Below are 17,171 nucleotides of genomic sequence, written 5' to 3'. Positions count from 1 at the left end.
CCTATTGGTACGATGCTCAGATCGAAATTATATTAATGAACCCACACATATGACTGAACCTAATTCCTTCAACTCGTAATTTAAAGACATTCCTGTGGACACTGACAGTACTTTTTAGAAAAGTTACTTAAACTTTAGTAAAAATAAATAAGCCAGGCATAGTGGCTCACACCTGTAATCCCAGCACTTTGGGAGGCCAAGGCAGGCAGATCACTTGAGGTCAGGATTTCAGGATCGGCCTGGCCAATATGGTGAAACCCCGTTTCTACTAAAAACACAAAAATTAGCCATGCGTGGTGGCACACACCTATAATCCCAGCTACTCAAGAGGCTGAGGCACGAGAATCACTTTAACCCGGGAGGTGGAGGTTGCAGTGGGCTGAGATCGTGCAACTGCACCACAGCCTGGGTGACAGAGTGAGATTCTGTCTCAAAATAGAAAACAAAAAAAAAATTAAATACATCCAAAAGTTAAAATATACACACAAGCAAACATACACACTGCCCACCACTTTAATCTCTCTACAGAATGCCAACAAAATTTTTAAAAATTTTAACACTTCACATATACTATTCAAAATACCAGTTTACCTCTCTTTTAATAATGGGATCAGGATGATCTAAACATTCAATTATTGTCATCTGGTGTTGAAGAGCCAGAGTAGGATCCTGTTGGATAACATAGGTAAGAGCCTTCAGTCCTAGGAACAAAGACACATTATACAAAGTGAATTGAAACAAATACACAGCAAATTTCAAAAGCTATCTCTGTAATTTCTGTCAAAAGAACCAATCATCTTACCTAAATATTTTAGATTTATTTTAGGTGACAGAACAAATTTTCCAATGCACTTGGCAGCCTTCTCAAGTAATTCCGATTTAGGATAAATAGAATAGACTGTATGCACACATTCAAACAAAATAGCTGGAAAAATAAAAATAAAAATGGCAGGTATCATGGTAAGGTATAACAAAAGAATGTATTTGTGTAGAACTTGTAATAAAACTAATTGGAAAGTCCATTTTAGTCAGAAATCTTATTTATGGACTTTTCACAGAAACAAACACTACTATTTTCAGGCTTACCCAGTTACTAGGATTAGGTTACCACAATACAATGTTTAAAAATTTTTATTTACTGGTAATAATTATGCATTTATTAATGGAACAAGTATTTACTGAACAGCTCCTATGTGCCAGGCATGGTTTCAGTACTATGAATATAGCAGTGAACAAAACAGATGGGAAAAAACACCCTGCCCTCAAGGAGCTCACATTCTAATGGAAACGTCAATAACATATTCATTATTCCTATGTAAAAAGAGATTTCCCACATTTTTAAGGCTTTCAAATGGTTTATTCTCAAATAGTTTTGACCACTTACATGCCAAAATTGTGTATGTAGTTTATTTCAACATAATCATTTTATAGGATGATCCAGTATTTATTTCAAAGATACAATCCCTACTCATAAATCTTCAAACTATTCTTTAAAATAACCTCAAAGCATATAAAATAATCTACTGGACATCTTGATAGCATTGAAATTTTATTTTCTGATACAGTCGAAAGTCTCATCACTATGACAGATGATCAAAGTGAATGATCAAAATGGACACTAAAGGTTTTTTCAAATTATTTGAAAAAGCATGAGTCAAGCAGTTGGAGCTTTGCCATGGTAAAGAAAAATCACTGAAAGGACATTAAGTCTTATATGTTCTATGGAATCACAGTATCAGAAGTGTGACACAGTGAAGGTACAGAATCAACACTTAAAAACTGTTCTAGTACAAGCTGAAGTATATCAAGCGTCCTGATACAATCACTTCTTCTCTATTTCCAAAAGCTTAAAACATAACCAGACATTCTCTTTATGTACAAAATATATTCTGAATATTCAGCTAGCTATGTTTTACACTATGTTGCCTGTCAATTAATGCACAAATAAATTTTGTGGAAAAAACTTCTATAAATCTCTGCCTTTTTCTCAAATTTACATGGAAAGAAAAGACAAAAAAAAAAATTTAAAACCTCTTCCATAACAGAGACAGAAAAAAAAAGAAATCAGAAATATTAATTTTTCTTTAAGAAAGGAACTGACTGAGATCGAGACCACGGTGAAACCCCGTCTCTACTAAAAATACAAAAAAAAAATTAGCCAGGCGTGGTGGCGGGCACCCGTAGTCCCAGCTACTCGGGAGGCTGAGGCAGAATGGCATGAATCCGGGAGGCGGAACTTGCAGTGAGCCAAGATTGCGCCACTGCACTCCAGCCTGGGCGACAGAGCGAGACTCCGTCTCAAAAAAAAAAAAAAAAAAGGAAAGGAACTGACTTTAAACGAAAACTACAGAGTAAGTTAGCTGAACCTAAAGAGACTTTGTATATTCAGATGCTATGCTATAAAATATCTTTACTCTGTGCTGTGAAAAAAGTTGGCTTTATGATTCACAAACTAGACAAACTAAACAAAGAGGACCTTAGTCAATCGACTAATAAGGCAGGAATGGAGAAACTGCCACTAAATCCAGCCTTCAGCCTATTTTTCAATTGCCAATAAATCCAGCCTTCAGCCTATTTTTATAGGCCTGTGAACTAAAGAATGATTTTTACATTTTTAAAAGGCTGTAAAAAAACAAAACAAAGGAGAATATGCAACAGAAACCTCCATGACCTGCGAAGCCTAAAATATTTACTATCCGGCCCTCTTTTCAGAAAAAGTTTGCTGAACTGTGAACTACCATGATAGTCCTAAGATTTCAAATGATGATATTCCATTTTCCATCATAACTGACACATTTTTCATTACAGCTTCCTACCATTAAGAACTCTCTTGCTATTAAATTGTTTTACTAACAAAAGCCTGCCATTACCCATCCAAAAATTAAACGTTTATATTTAGATGCTCATAATGTTTCTGGGATGCCAATATGGGAAAAAAATAATAGCTCAAAAACTGCACTAATTTTTAGTCTCCTTAGGCATAATTGAGCTGAAAATGAATTTAATGGATTTTTAAATTATTTTCTCACCTAGAGCTAAGTCATTTTATTCTCCAACTCTACAAATATCTGAGTATAAGTTCATAACTGAAAAAGCAGCCACTCTGCTGTCTCCTCTCTGTGGTGGTGAAGTAAAATACAACTGCGAATTTCTTTTTTTTTTTTTTTGAGATGCAGTCTGCAACCTCCACCCCCCAGGTTCAAGTGATTCTCCTGCCTTGGCCTCCCAAGTAGCTGGCAGTACAAGCGTGCACCACCATGTCCAGCTAATTTTTGTATTTTTAGTAGAGACAAGGTTTCACCATGTTGGCCAGGCTGGTTTTGAACTCCTGACCTCAAGTGATCTGCCCAACTCAGCCTCCCAAAGTGCTGGGATTACAGGCATGAGCCACCGCGCCCGGCCACAACTGAGGGTTTCTAAACTTAAAAATACAACATGGAACTTGGTTACTCTTCAGTACTCTTGGTTACTCTCTTAGTACTAATTAAAATACTACAAAGTATATATTACTAAATTAAAAATTAATAATGTTCTACCATTCATGACACTGCAGTTTCACCATAGATATTTTGGGTTGGATTATGTATGCTCAAACAAAATGTGAAGTTCTTCTGACACCTTATCCCTCAGAATAGAGTTTACTCTCACTTTAATTAAGTTAAATAAGTATCTACTGGCATTATTCTGGCAGGAGAGAGGGGGTATCACTCAATGGGAACGGAATCCAGGCTCTCTACTCTGTCTCCTTTGATACCTGGGGATGGAGAGGCTCCTGATTATTGTTGGAGGGAGTATCAACTGATTCTACCCTGCCTAGGAGAGAGAGGGGTACCTCATTACTGCTTCCTTTGTGGCCTCCAGTGACACTATGAGGGAGTGGTCTCATTATCGCTGATCAGGAGTGGAAGTTCTGACTGTCCACCAGGCTTTCTCTAACAGCCATGCCTCCGAACCCTGGCCACAAAGAGGGGAGAAGTACCTCATTACTCCCTACTCCCAGATGGGAAAAATCCAGACTTCCCAAGTCACCTCCACTGACTGTGTAAGGAAGGGGCCTTCCTTATCACCTGGCATCAATGAAATTCCAGCTGCCTCTTGGGCTTCTGTCACCACTCCAGTGGGGGGTCAGGGAGGGTGTGTTGGGGCACCTCATTATACCTGGTGATGATGGAAATCTTGGCCTTTTCCTCAGCCTTTGCTGGAGGGGATGGGTCCACAGTTTTTTCCTATGCTTGGATGGAATAGAGGGGTTATCGTCTAAAAGTTTTCTACCCTGCTAATTACCCTCTTCTTCTTGGTCCTTTGGTGAGAGAGGGTAGGCTTTTCTGGGGGTGTTTTTGTCTGTGTCTGTTGGCATTTCCAGACTGCCGGCTCTTCAGTATCCAGTCTGGGGTACCCGAGGCAAAAAGAAAACCCAGGGTATGCACCACCGTGTCTGTTTCTTTCCTTGTGTCCTGAGGTCTCTAACCAGCCTGACTTGTTCTCCACCCTCCTGAGTCTTATGTTTCCTACACATAGTATCCAAGGGTTTTAGGTGTAGTGAGAAAAAAAATGGAAAAGTACTTCCATCTACTTATTTTTGATGGCTTCTGTCCCTTGTACTCCATTTTATATAATTCTCTCAATTTACTAATTTACTAAAAATGACATTCTCATGTTATCAGTACCCTATCCTAAAACCTTCCATACCTCCGGATTTACAAATCCAAACTCATTTGGCTGTTGTGAGAGGTCCTCCACAATACCGCCTTTCCACTGCTCCCCATCATAAATTATCCTTTCAGACTGGTGAGACATTGACTCTGAAACTGTTTTTAAATAGCCCCATGCCTACACCTTCTTCTCATGTTCCCTCCACCTAAAAGCCCCTTCAACCTCCCTTCTGCCTATCTAAATCTTATCTACCTTTCAGGGTCATATCACATCAATAAATCCCTATCTGTGCCCTCAGGCCCTTAATGATCCCTACTTCCTCGGAACTTCTACAATACTTATTTCCCTGAACCATCCCTTCACATTCTGCCTTACACTGGTATTAAGCTTTCATGAACAAGTTATCTTTCCACTATATTGTAAATTTCTTAAAGACAAAGGTCACATATTATACTTCTTCATATCCTATACACCACTTTATACAATGCCTGGCACATAGCAGATATTCAATAAATGTCTTTAATGTAATTTATTTCTTGATTAGACACTAAATTCTAATAATAGAGCTTCCATAAAAATATAATATAGAAAGTACTAATACTGAAACCCACTTAGATAACTGATAAAGTAAATAACTTTTTCTTCCTTTAATTCAATTAAAGCATATTACTCATTAACACAGTACCAGCTACTGAGATATGCTGGTTAATAAGAGAGACACAGTTCCTGCCCTTATGAAGCTTACAATTAAAATTAACATTCTTAAGCAGTAAAATACCTGTATCAGGATTGCTAGCAAATACTCTACCACTGATATAATCAATATAAGTTATAAGCTCTATCAATACAGATATAGAGAAAAGCATAACAATGAAAAACTAAACAAAGGAAATGAAACAACAGGAACAAGAGCCTGCAAAGAAACAAACTGTTGGTGTTGCTTCAAGCAATCTTTTTTTTTTTTTGAGACGGAGTCTTGCTATGTAGCAAAGGCTAGAGTGCAGTGGCACAATCTCGGCTCACTGTAACCTCCACCTCCCAGGTCCCGGTTCAAGCAATTCTCCTGCCTCAGCCTCCCGAGTAGCTGGGATTACAGGAACGTGCCACCTTGCCCAGCTAATATTTGTATTTTTAGTAGAGACGGGGTTTCACCATATTGGCCAGGCTGGTCTTGAACTCCTGACCTTGTGATCCGCCCACCTCAGCCTCCCAAAGTGCTGGGATTACAGGCGTGAGCCACCATGCCTGGCCAAGCAATCTTAATAAAAGGGTCATTCTGGAAAATATTAAAAAATGTTTCCTCAGGTATACAGTATTCTCCAAATCAAAAGGAACGGGTAACAGTGGTTATCCCCAGGAAAGGGAACTGGGTGGTGGGTGATAAGGGTAGAAAGGACACTTACTGTTCATTGTATACCCTTTTGTACCTTTTGAATTTTGACCCATGTGCATATATTACCTATTCAAAAAAATAAAAAAATTAAAGCTGAAATGTCAATTATTAAAATAAAAAAAAAAAACTTTCTGCAAGGGAAAAAAAAAAGCAGATTTTTAACTGAATTTTAAGCAGAATTTCCCGAAAGACTTTCAAACCCTTATCCTGGACACTGGCTATATCGCAAACAAAAAAGTTTAACTTACTTTAACTTACTGGAAAAATTGTGACACTTTTCTAGATCTTCTCAGAAAATCACCTGCTTCAATAAGGGTCATCCACATCTGTGACCCCTTATTCTCACTGCATAGCAGGAACCTATATAATATCAACTGTTTATTACACTATATACTCATAAGGACAAGGCCTATGTCTACCTTATTCTTCCCTTTACCTTCCACACTTAGCATGGAGAGATACATAAGTCGATCAACTCTTTCCTCAATCCACACCTAGTTTAAAACACAATCAAGTTTTTGTTTCACAGGCACTCTATAAATGCTGGCTGAACAAATTAATAAAGCATCCTTATTACCTTAATTACCATTCATACATGCAAAACATAAATCTATCCTTCAAAGTTTACCACCCCAATTCACTACCATGTGCGTTATTTTTCTTGTATTAGTCTCATACACACAATCCTTTTTCTTTATTTGGACTGCATCTTTGTCAAGCACTTTTTATTTCAGTTACACTAGTTCAATTTCTGTCCTCTCGTCTAACCTATGCTTCTACAACCATTGTTCTTAAAGGTCCACAGGTTATCCTTGTCTCAAAGAAAAAGTAATGCTCTTCATTTCCTACTTCATGATATTTTACCAGATTAAGAAATGACTTCTCATTTGAGTTACATCTCTCAGTGCCTCTTCTACTGTTGTCCTCCAGAGCATGCAAAATTCAAACTGTTCTACCTTTTAAATAGCTCCAAATATCTCAATTTCCTCACTGAGCTTTCTCGGGCTGATCAAAAAGAATAGCTCCTCCCACTGGCTGTTAAAATTGGAAGTTTTTTTGGCTACTTTCTCAGTTTTCTACCCCCTTCCCTCAATTTACTCTTGTCTCCTATTACTAATTTTTAAATTGTATGTAACAATTTATTGTCTCTTCACAAAACAGTATACTATTATTCTACATCTATATATTCCTGTCTATATCCTATTCAGCCTTCAGATGTCTTCTTAAATATTACTTTCTCAGGAAAACCTTCTTTATTCTTCCCCTCACCTAAGACTAGCTGCTATATTCTCCCACCACGCCCTGCAATTCTCTTTTGTAACATTAGCAACACCTATCCCTATCCATCCATCTAGTTTATAAGCCCCATAATGTTTTATTCACTGCTGTATTCTAAGTACCTTGCATAGGGCCTGACAAATAACAGAAATTTAATAAAATATCTGACAACTAGTCGATTGATTTATTTAAGAACTGTCTTTGAATACCATAAGTTTTTACCAAGTATGGAACAAAACTATGGAGTTATCTTCACAGTCAATTAGATGCTTAAAAAAAAATAGATAATTGATATGTGTTTTCAATAGAGACAATTATAATAATAAACTTAGGTCAACATTTAGAACATGCCGTGAGTTCAAATTACTCTTATCTATCAGTAATTAAATGCTTACATTGAAAAAATAATAAACCAAAGAACTATCTTAAAATCAGTGTATAAAATTCTATTGGAACTTATAGCATTCTAACACAGATTTAACTGCAATACTAAAAATCATTATTAGTCATTAGAGTAATATTTACATATATTACCTACCATATGTGACATTGTGATTTAACTCAGCTCTTCGTAAGGATTCATCGAGAACATCATACATTAATTCACTTGTCCTGTTTAAAAGATATTTTATTTGCAGTAGAATTATAGTATTCTAACCCAATAAAACACAGTTTTTCAAACTTCTCTTTAAAACTGAGGATCTACAGAAGAGAAGTGAAAGAAATTCATTTTATGATGAAGTTATGGAAATTTCACTTCTTAAAAGGTTTGCTGTTTTTCACGAGCTGAACTTCCTACTTTATCAAAGTTGACTAGTTAACCAATGAGATATATATATCAACTCTTTCATCACTGTGCCTAGTTTATAAACCAAGTTTTTATTTGGTTGAACATACTATATTTTATAATTTTCTTTCAATAGAATATTTCCAAGTTACCATAGTAATACTTCATATATTCATATTATTTCAGACAGTATATTAACTGTATTTTAACCAGATATCGTGAAAAAGTTTTCAAATATTAGTCTTTCCTTGAGTAGTAACTAGGTTCTTCAGAAAGAAAATTTTTACTTACATTTACATTAAACATAAAAAAAATATTTTGTGGAATTAATAGGTTTGGACCATTCATACGTCTTTATGGTCACTGATTACAGTAAGAATAACTGTGATGAGGAAGATACTGTGGGGAAATAAAGTGCACTAGTGCCCTAGCACTCTGCCTCCGCGCTTGTTAGAGAAATGTCCTCTCCAAGAGGCCAGTGTGAAAAACTATAGCTTCTTAGCTGGTATTTTGTATGTTTTACAAATTCAAAAAGCACTAATAGAAAAAAAAAAAAATACCAGCAACACAGGATACATATAGTGGTCTTGCAGAGAAACTGTGCCATAAAATAAATGAAAATATCAAAATAATTTGGGACTATATAAATTACATCTTTCAGAAAATGTCTTTTTTTCCAAATATACAGCTAGAAAGTTCAATGTTAAGTGCATGTACTTTCATTCTGTCTCAACTGAAGTATGAATATCCAGTAATTAAGAATCCAGAACCACATTCTAAAATCCTTCGTTTTATTGTGTAAGCATTTCTTCCTCAGAAGATAACCATACAGCAGACATTACCAATCCTTCCCTGCCCCCCCAAAAAAATCTGGTAATATTATACCTAGATTATAGTCTAGCTCCTCAATTTTAAAAGACAGTGTCTGGCATGAGTCTTAACCACATGAAATGAAGAAACACTTGTGAACAAGATCAAGATAAATCTTAATAAATCTAAGAAACATAAAACTACAAAACACAAGAAAATATTCAAATAGATATAAAAGACCATAAATACAAAAGACTTTTCCAGTAAATTGGTTTTTTCAATTACATACTTTAGAAACCGGTTATAACTTTTTACTTTGCTACATTGAGCTAATAATGTCCGACAGAATGTAAGATTTATGGTAAAATAAAATCTCATTAGAGTTGAGACAAAAAAGGAGAAAACATTCTAATGTTCCATAACATTATAAGAAAGTTCCACTCTATTCATAACTGAGCCTAATTACTAGTCACATGAGTGCTGTGAAGGTAAGGACTAGCTTACTCATCTTTGTATGTACGTATTATCCAAATTTATCCATGAAGGCAAGAAAAAGGAAGATAGTGAGTTAATGAATTAAATAAATTCACTAAATGCCTCCCAAGTTACTTCCTGATAACAATGGATGGCAGTAAGTCTTTTTTAGACCAATAAGATCTGATGCATTAATATAAAATTCATGATTTTAAAACATAATTCCAGTAACTCCAACTAGAGCTCCACGTTAGGATAGGCTGGCATGATACAAAATAAAATGTAATTAAGACAATCATTTCTAATGTGTGTACATGCTCCATCACCTTACGTTTTCACTGCAGGTTTCAACCAGGAGTTGAGATTCATAAACACAGAAAAAAGTAACACTGTAATACCAACAGTGACGTAGCCCAATTAGTGCTACTCAGGAGCTCACAGGCAAATGGATTCTGACATTAAGTTGATTTCTAGAAGCAAAAGCCTGGAAAATGGTCCCTTTGTAAAGCTAGGCTAAAACATTACAATACAAAGGTACCCTACTATATAAAAGGGAACAATATTCATAAAATCAGAACACTGATTAGCAAATATTTTCTTAAGACAGAAACATACCAGGAACTCTAGCCAAGGTCCTTGCTCTCAAGGGAACTAAAATCTCAAGGGACTTGCTCTCAAGCAACTCAGAAATAGTTTTCAAAATAAAAATAATATGTGGGTACACATGCAAATGCATACACACCTGCACACACACAGAGAATGAGAACGACAGAACAAATGAAAATAAATTGATGAATCTAGGCGCAGGATGTAAGGGAACTCCTTGTACTGTCCTTGGAACTTTGAAAGTGTCTAAGTTTGAAAAAGTAAGGCAAAATTGAGGCCGGAGCAGTGGCTCACGCCTGTAATCCCAGCACTTCAGGAGGCTGAGGCAGGGAGATCATCTGATGTCAGGAGCTCGAGACCAGCCTGGCCAACGTGGTGAAACCCATTTCTACTAAAAATACAAAAATTAGCCGGGCGTGGGGGTGTGCGCCTGTAATCCCAGCTACTTGGGAAACTGAGGTAGGAAAATCTCTTGAATCCGGGAGGCAGAGGTTGCAGTGAGCTGAGACCGCGCCACTACACTCCAGCCTGGGCGACACAGCGAGACTTAGTCTCAAAAACAAAAAAAATGGCAAAATTGAAAGTATATATATATATATATATATATAGTTGGAAAGATACACATGAAAAGTTTAAGTTATTGGCTAAAAGAATAATTCAGATAAATGAATTAAAAAGGTGAAGCACTCACACCCAGCTAGAGCAAGGGTTGGCACACTACAGTCCGCAGGCCTAATCTGGCCAGATGCCTGGTTTTGTATGGCTTCAAGCTAAGAAGAGATTTTATAGTTTGAAATAGTTGGAAAAAAACTAAAAGAATAATACTTTATGATGTGCCGATTTGAGGTTCAAGTTTTAATGTCCATAATGTTTATTTATGTTCTATCTGTGGCTGCTTTCATGCTATAATAGCAGAGTCGAATAGATGCAAAAAACAACATATGGCCCACGAAGCCTAAAATATTTATTTATTTATTTATTTATTTATTTATTTATTTATTTATTTATTTTGTTTTGAGACAGTCTCGCTCTGTCACCCAGGCTGGAGGGCAGTGGCACAATCTCGGCTCACTGCAACCTACACCTCCTGGGTTCAAGCGATTCTCCTGCCTCAGCCTCCTGAGTAGCTAGGATTACAGGCGCGTGCCACTGTGCCCAATTAATTTTTGTATTTTTAGTAGAGACGGGGTTTCACCATGTTGGTCAGGCTGGTCTCAAACTCCTGACCTTGTGATCCGCCACCTCAGCCTCCCAAAGTACGGGGATTACAAGCGTGAGCCACCGCGCCCGGCCACCTAAAATATTTATTATCTGGCCCTTTGCAGAAAAAGTTTCCCAACCCCTGAACTGGAACAATTACAAAAGCTTCACAGAGGAGATGGTGCTTCATGGCTACCTTTCATGATGGGTAAAATTAAGATAAGGAGAGAGCCAGGATTATCCCAGCAACCTGAAAGCATTTATGTGGTTCTTACAATGGCTTCTTTTATCACTATTAAGCCAATTAAACAGTGGAAGAATCTGGTTTATCATTAAACCTCTAGGTTACTAAAGTCTAAGCTTATCATCTGGTATGGGGTCATTAAGCAAACTTACTGAGAATAGTTTACCTTTGATCATCTTTTCCTAGAAGTCCCAGTATTCTCAAGAGCTGAATTTGTAACCATGGTGCTGGCACACTGTGATAATTGAATTCTACTGGGAGCTTTCCTCCAACTACTTGCTTCAAAATGGTTACAAAACTCCCAGTCAAGTCTTTATATCCAGATGAATTCTCCTACATCCCCCCGAAACAAACTTTGTTAATAACGTCTTATTAAACAGAAACAGACCTGGTTGAAGTGTCATATAGAACCTGACTTAATACATGCTTAAGTTTATGTTCACATTTAATGAAACAGTGCTCTAATACGTATAATATCTTCCATGATAAAATTCCTCTGGCTAACCAACCCAAAGCTGAATCATCCCAGAAAAGGTTTCGCCACTCCCTACTTTTTCCCATATACAGTTCAATCACATTTCAAAATTCTTATAATTATATCTTAGGTAGAATCCTTAATAGCCAATACCAGTAATTAAAACAAAAAGTGAAAAGAACTGGCATACTGCAAAAGGACAGTAATACCTCGGCTTTGGATGAAAATCAAGGCCTATTTGCAATCTCTGAACTCTGTTTCCAAAAGACTTCACATGTAAATGAGTTAAATTCATTCTGCGGCCGGGCACAGTGGCTCACGACAGTAATCCCAGGACTTTGGGAGGACGAGGCAGGCGGATCACCTGGGGTTGGGAGTTCGAGACCAGCCTGACCAACATGGAGAAACCCCGTCTCTACTAAAAATACAAAATTAGCCGGGCGTGGTTGTGCATGCCTGTAATCCCAGCTATTCGGGAGGCTGAGGCAGGAGAACTGCTTGAACCTGGGGGGTGGAGGTTGCGGTGAGCCGGGATAGTGCCATTGCACTCCAGCCTGGGCAACAAGAGTGAAACTCCATCCAAAAAAAAAAAAAAAAAAATTTGTTCTGGGTAGAAGAGCACAGCCAAGACTACTTAAACATTAAAAGTCCCCAAAATCGGCCGGGCACAGTGGCTCACACCTGTAATCCCAGCACTATGGGAGGCCGAGCCAGTGGATCATTTGAGGTCAGGAGTTCGAGACCAGCCTGACCAACATGGTGAAACCCTGGCTCTACTAAAAACACAAAATTAGCCGGGTGTGGTGGCACATGCCTGTAATCCCAGCTACTCGAGAGGCTGAGGCAGGAGAATCGCTTGAACCTGGGAGGGGGAGGTTGTGGTGAGCTGAGATCGTGCCATTGCACTACAGCCTGGGCAACAAAAGTGAAACTCAGTATCAAAAAAAAAAAAAAGTCCCCAAAATCAGTGTGCCTGCCAATTAAAAATTAATTAGCCACACAGTATCTAAAAATATTTGTTTCTGAAGGAGTGTGCCTTGATTATCTATCTGAGTAATCTCTTGGACTGGGGAAATTATATCCATACTCCTTAAAAGGAACATTAGATTCTTTATTCTAATTTTTATTATGTATCAAGGGAAAAGTTTTGGAAAGGAAATGAAGCTCTTTCAAATTTTAGTAAATGTTAAGGAAAAAATAAAATTTAATATTGAACATCTATTTAAACCGTACTATTTTAGAACACAATACATAAAAAACAATATAACTTTAAATGAGTTCAATAGCATATTTTATTTTGTTATAGCAGGTGCCATGAAATCTGTTACAAATATGTATATTTGAACACAAATGGTTTCAGGCGATACACTAAGGATGAATTAGTATAAATCCACCATTGCCATTTAGAAAAGTGTTTTACCATAACATTCAACCCTCTTTCCTCATATGACACAGTATTAATATATGGAGTCAACACTACAATCTATAGCTTGCACAATCCCCGTTGGTTTTCCTCATTTCTATAAAATGTTATGCATCCCAAGAAGCTATATAAAGGAGAATTACTGCTTGAAAAAACACAAATCTGCAAACTTAAGACACCTTCCATTGCTACCATTTTTCCACACCTGTTTAGTAACATCAAAAAATTTTAGACATTTAAAAAAAAAAACTAGTTCTGTAATATGCCTACAACTCATGCTCTCAACAACTTGCAAAATTACTAATTCAAAGGTCAATAATAAAATTATAAAATGTTAACTAAGCATTTTACCAAAATATGTTTCTTTTTAATTCCATAATTGTATTTTTCTAATAATGGTAACTAGCCAGTACTTGCTAAAATTTCCAACTTACCTTAATCATTCTAAGATATATATGCAAGGAGGCAGCCATGACCCCAACATCTCTGTCACAAAGGGCTTTCCGAAACTTAATATGAATATGTTGTACTTGATTAGGAGCAATGAGATGGAATTTGTATAATGCCAGAACAGCTTTTCTTCGTACAATCTCCCTGAAGACAAAAAATGAAATTTAAACAAGACAATCTGAATTCTCAAGTATTTACTTTGAAAGATTATGGGTCAGATGGTTTCAAAATACTGGCTCACTACCTTAATTTACAAAGAAAGAGATAATTATACATCTGTGATTAATTTATTTATTCTAATATACCAAATGATAAAAAGTGGTTGCCTCTAGGAAGTAAGGTCTCAAAACTTTAACTGCCCGTGTTATATATTTATCTAGTTAGGGGATTTTTTTTTGTAACAAGCATATATTACTCTTGAGATTAAAAAAAAAAAGGAAAAACAAATTTCTTAATTCTCTAATTCCATTTTTAAAAGATGTATCTCTAAAAATTGAAAAAAAAAAGAGTCAACAGTAAGTTTAAGTAATGGGTAATTTCAGCTAGTAATATTAAAGTCTTTTTATTAATATTAAAAATCTTTGGCCTGTAATCCCAGCACTTTGGGAGGCTGAGGTGGGTGGATCACTTGAGGCCAGGAGTTCAAAACCAGCCTGGCCAAGATGGCGAAACCCTGTCTCTACTAAAAATACAAAAATTAGCCAGGTGTGGTGGTGCACACCTGTAGTCCCAGTTACTTGGGTGGCTGAGGCACAAGAATCGCTTGAACCTGGGAGGCAGAAGTTGCAGTGAGCCAAGGTTGTGCCACTGTACTCCAACCTGGTGACAGAGTGAGACTCAGTCTCAAACAAAACAAAAAGGAAAGAAAAGAAAAAAACTCGTTAACATTCTCACTCTAAAATAGTAGCTTCCTATGTTTCTTTTTTATATATATATATACATCACTGGATAGCAGACTCCAAATACTTTGGGGGACAGAGGGGACACACATGGAATAAAAAGATGTTATTCCTCTCCTTGCCCAGTTCATCTGTTTCAAAACCTAATGATAATAAAGAGAAAAGTATATACTAGTTTTGTACTTCATCTGTAGCAGATAACGTTTAGCACACAGAAAGAAAAAGAAATGCCATCCTATGTTCATGATGTAGTTTCCAAGGAAGCTTCTTCCTTGTTAGAAATTCTCTCTCTTGTCTATTTCTACATATCTCTTATTTGCAGACTATGCTGGCAGTGCTCAGAACAGCAGCAAACATCACAAAAGTGAAGTATTTACTTTAAGGGTTCCTTAACAGATATTTATGTCATAGAATCTCAAGACTGTGACTATTCAATGCAATCCTTTGTGTTCCACTCAAGAACACCTTTTATAAGATTCTTAATAAGTGGTCATACAAATTCCATTAATAAACAACTCTTATCTTCCTAGGCAAGCTTTGCCATAATGGAAAACTCTTTCCACAAAAAAAAAAAAAAAAAAAAGAAAGGCAGATTAACAATAGATTTACTGTTAGTATTAATACTGTGGTGAATGCAAGCCACATCACAGTGTATTGCCATTGGGTGTTAACCGATATTAATTCTGGGGGAGAATAGGTAAATGAAGTGAGGAAAAAAAAAAACAAACTCTGAATAGGCCCAGGAATTCACAGGCCTGGCCTCAAGTGGTGGTACTAACACAAGACGAGAGACCTAGATTCAGGCTCTGGGGTCGGTATGCTGAAATACAGCCAGGGATTCAAAAGTTGAATTCAAGCCTTATTTCAAATATTCTTTGTGACATCTACTGGCTTACCTATAGCTCTGCCCCATATTCTTCAGCTCTTTACTCCAGAGCATGGGGCTGAGTATGGCCATAACTGCAGAAGCAGAGTTTCAAAAAGTCTAAACTCTAGCCAGGACTTGAAATTAGACTAAATACAAAGCAATAAAGAAAAAATCGAAAAGGGACCTTTCGGCTGGGCGCGGTGGCTCAAGCCTGTAATCCCAGCACTTTGGGAGGCTGAGGCGGGCGGATCACGAGGTCAGGAGATTGAGACCATCCCGGCTAACATGGTGAAACCCCGTCTCTACTAAAAATACATAAAATTAGCTGGGCAAGGTGGCGGGCGCCTGTAGTCCCAGCTACTGGGGAGGCTGAGGCAGGAGAATGGCGTGAACCCCGGGGGGCAGAGCCTGCAGTGAGCCGAGATTGCGCCACTGCACTCCAGCCTGGGCGACAGCGAGACTCTGTCTCAAAAAAAAAAAAAGAAAACGGACCTTTCAATTCTCAGAAGGATTTCATACAAACGGTCAGTAAGTAGTAAGGTCACCACAAAAGTGGTGGTAAGCAAAAGTTAAGGAAAAATACGCTGCCGTTATAATCAGATCACCTTATAAATCTTAAAAAAGCAAATATTTCCAATAATTAATTATCCATAATCATCCTTTGTTCTAAACACAGATATGACATACAATATATAAAAAGTCTGAAAGACCTATGAAGTTATTCTGTAATTCTTAGTAAAAGCTATCATTTTAGCTAGAAGATTCATGATCCAATATTTCTTAAAGAATACAAGTTGGCTGGGCATGGTGGCTCACGCCTGTAAGCCCAGTACTTTGGGAGGCCAAGATGGGTGGATCACGAGGTCAGGAGTTTGAGACCAGCTTGGCCTATATGGTGAAACCCTGTCTCTACTAAAACTACAAAAATTAGCCAGGCATAGTGGCGGGTGCCTGTAGTTCCAACTACTCAGGAAGCTGAGGCAGAAGAATCGCTTGAACCCGGGAGACGGAGGTTGCAGTGAGCCGAGATCACGCCACTGCACTCTAGCCTAGGCAACCGAGCAAGACTGTCTCAAAAAAAAAAAAAAGAATACAAGCTATAAGACAACATTTTAGTTAGAACTAAAGTCCAGGTCTCTAAGTTGTTAGTTTAGATATACTTTCCATGCTCTTATCTTTTTTTCTAGGATCTGTTCTAAAGGGATATAGATATAAACTGGGTAAATGAAGTCTTTAAAATTTAAAAAGTCATTTAAAAAAAGAATAGAATATAATCAAGTAACTGAAATGTAGAGATAATAAAAACAATCCTCACTCACAATATTTTCTGTTAAACTTCCAAATCAAAATGATAATGAGATGTAATTGAGTTGTCAAGCTTTTTATCTTGTGTCAGTTTTTTGATACGTGAGAGAGAGAGAACAGTATTTTCTGACGTTTAAGTCATATACTATATTAAGGTTACTAGTAGCTTAAATTTCTTCCAAACTTAAAAAACATATTTTTAGGTTCTATCAGAATGGTTTGTAAACCATATGGATAGATAAGTACATATGAATGTGTGCATTTTATCGTGAATATTCCAGAATCACTTCCTTTTAAACTTACATT

The 17,171-nt window shown here is 37.0% G+C and overlaps 1 protein-coding gene across 1 annotated transcript in view; it reads right to left on the bottom strand.

Annotated features, from left to right (window-relative positions):
• Positions 1–17,171, bottom strand: part of AP4E1 (adaptor related protein complex 4 subunit epsilon 1) — a 93,031-nt gene that overhangs the window by 61,226 nt on the left and 14,634 nt on the right. The window contains exons 4-9 of the mRNA XM_058427209.1: positions 15,589–15,652; positions 13,778–13,949; positions 11,612–11,778; positions 7,863–7,936; positions 803–925; positions 592–701 (exon numbers count right to left, since the gene is read on the bottom strand). Coding sequence (XP_058283192.1) covers positions 592–701; positions 803–925; positions 7,863–7,936; positions 11,612–11,778; positions 13,778–13,949; positions 15,589–15,652 — 710 coding nt within the window. The remainder of the gene's footprint in view (positions 1–591; positions 702–802; positions 926–7,862; positions 7,937–11,611; positions 11,779–13,777; positions 13,950–15,588; positions 15,653–17,171) is intronic.

Source organism: Hylobates moloch, unplaced genomic scaffold, assembly GCF_009828535.3.
Source record: "Hylobates moloch isolate HMO894 unplaced genomic scaffold, HMol_V3 SCAFFOLD_14, whole genome shotgun sequence".
Taxonomy (NCBI): domain Eukaryota; kingdom Metazoa; phylum Chordata; class Mammalia; order Primates; family Hylobatidae; genus Hylobates; species Hylobates moloch.
This window is presented reverse-complemented; position numbering and strand designations above follow the sequence as displayed.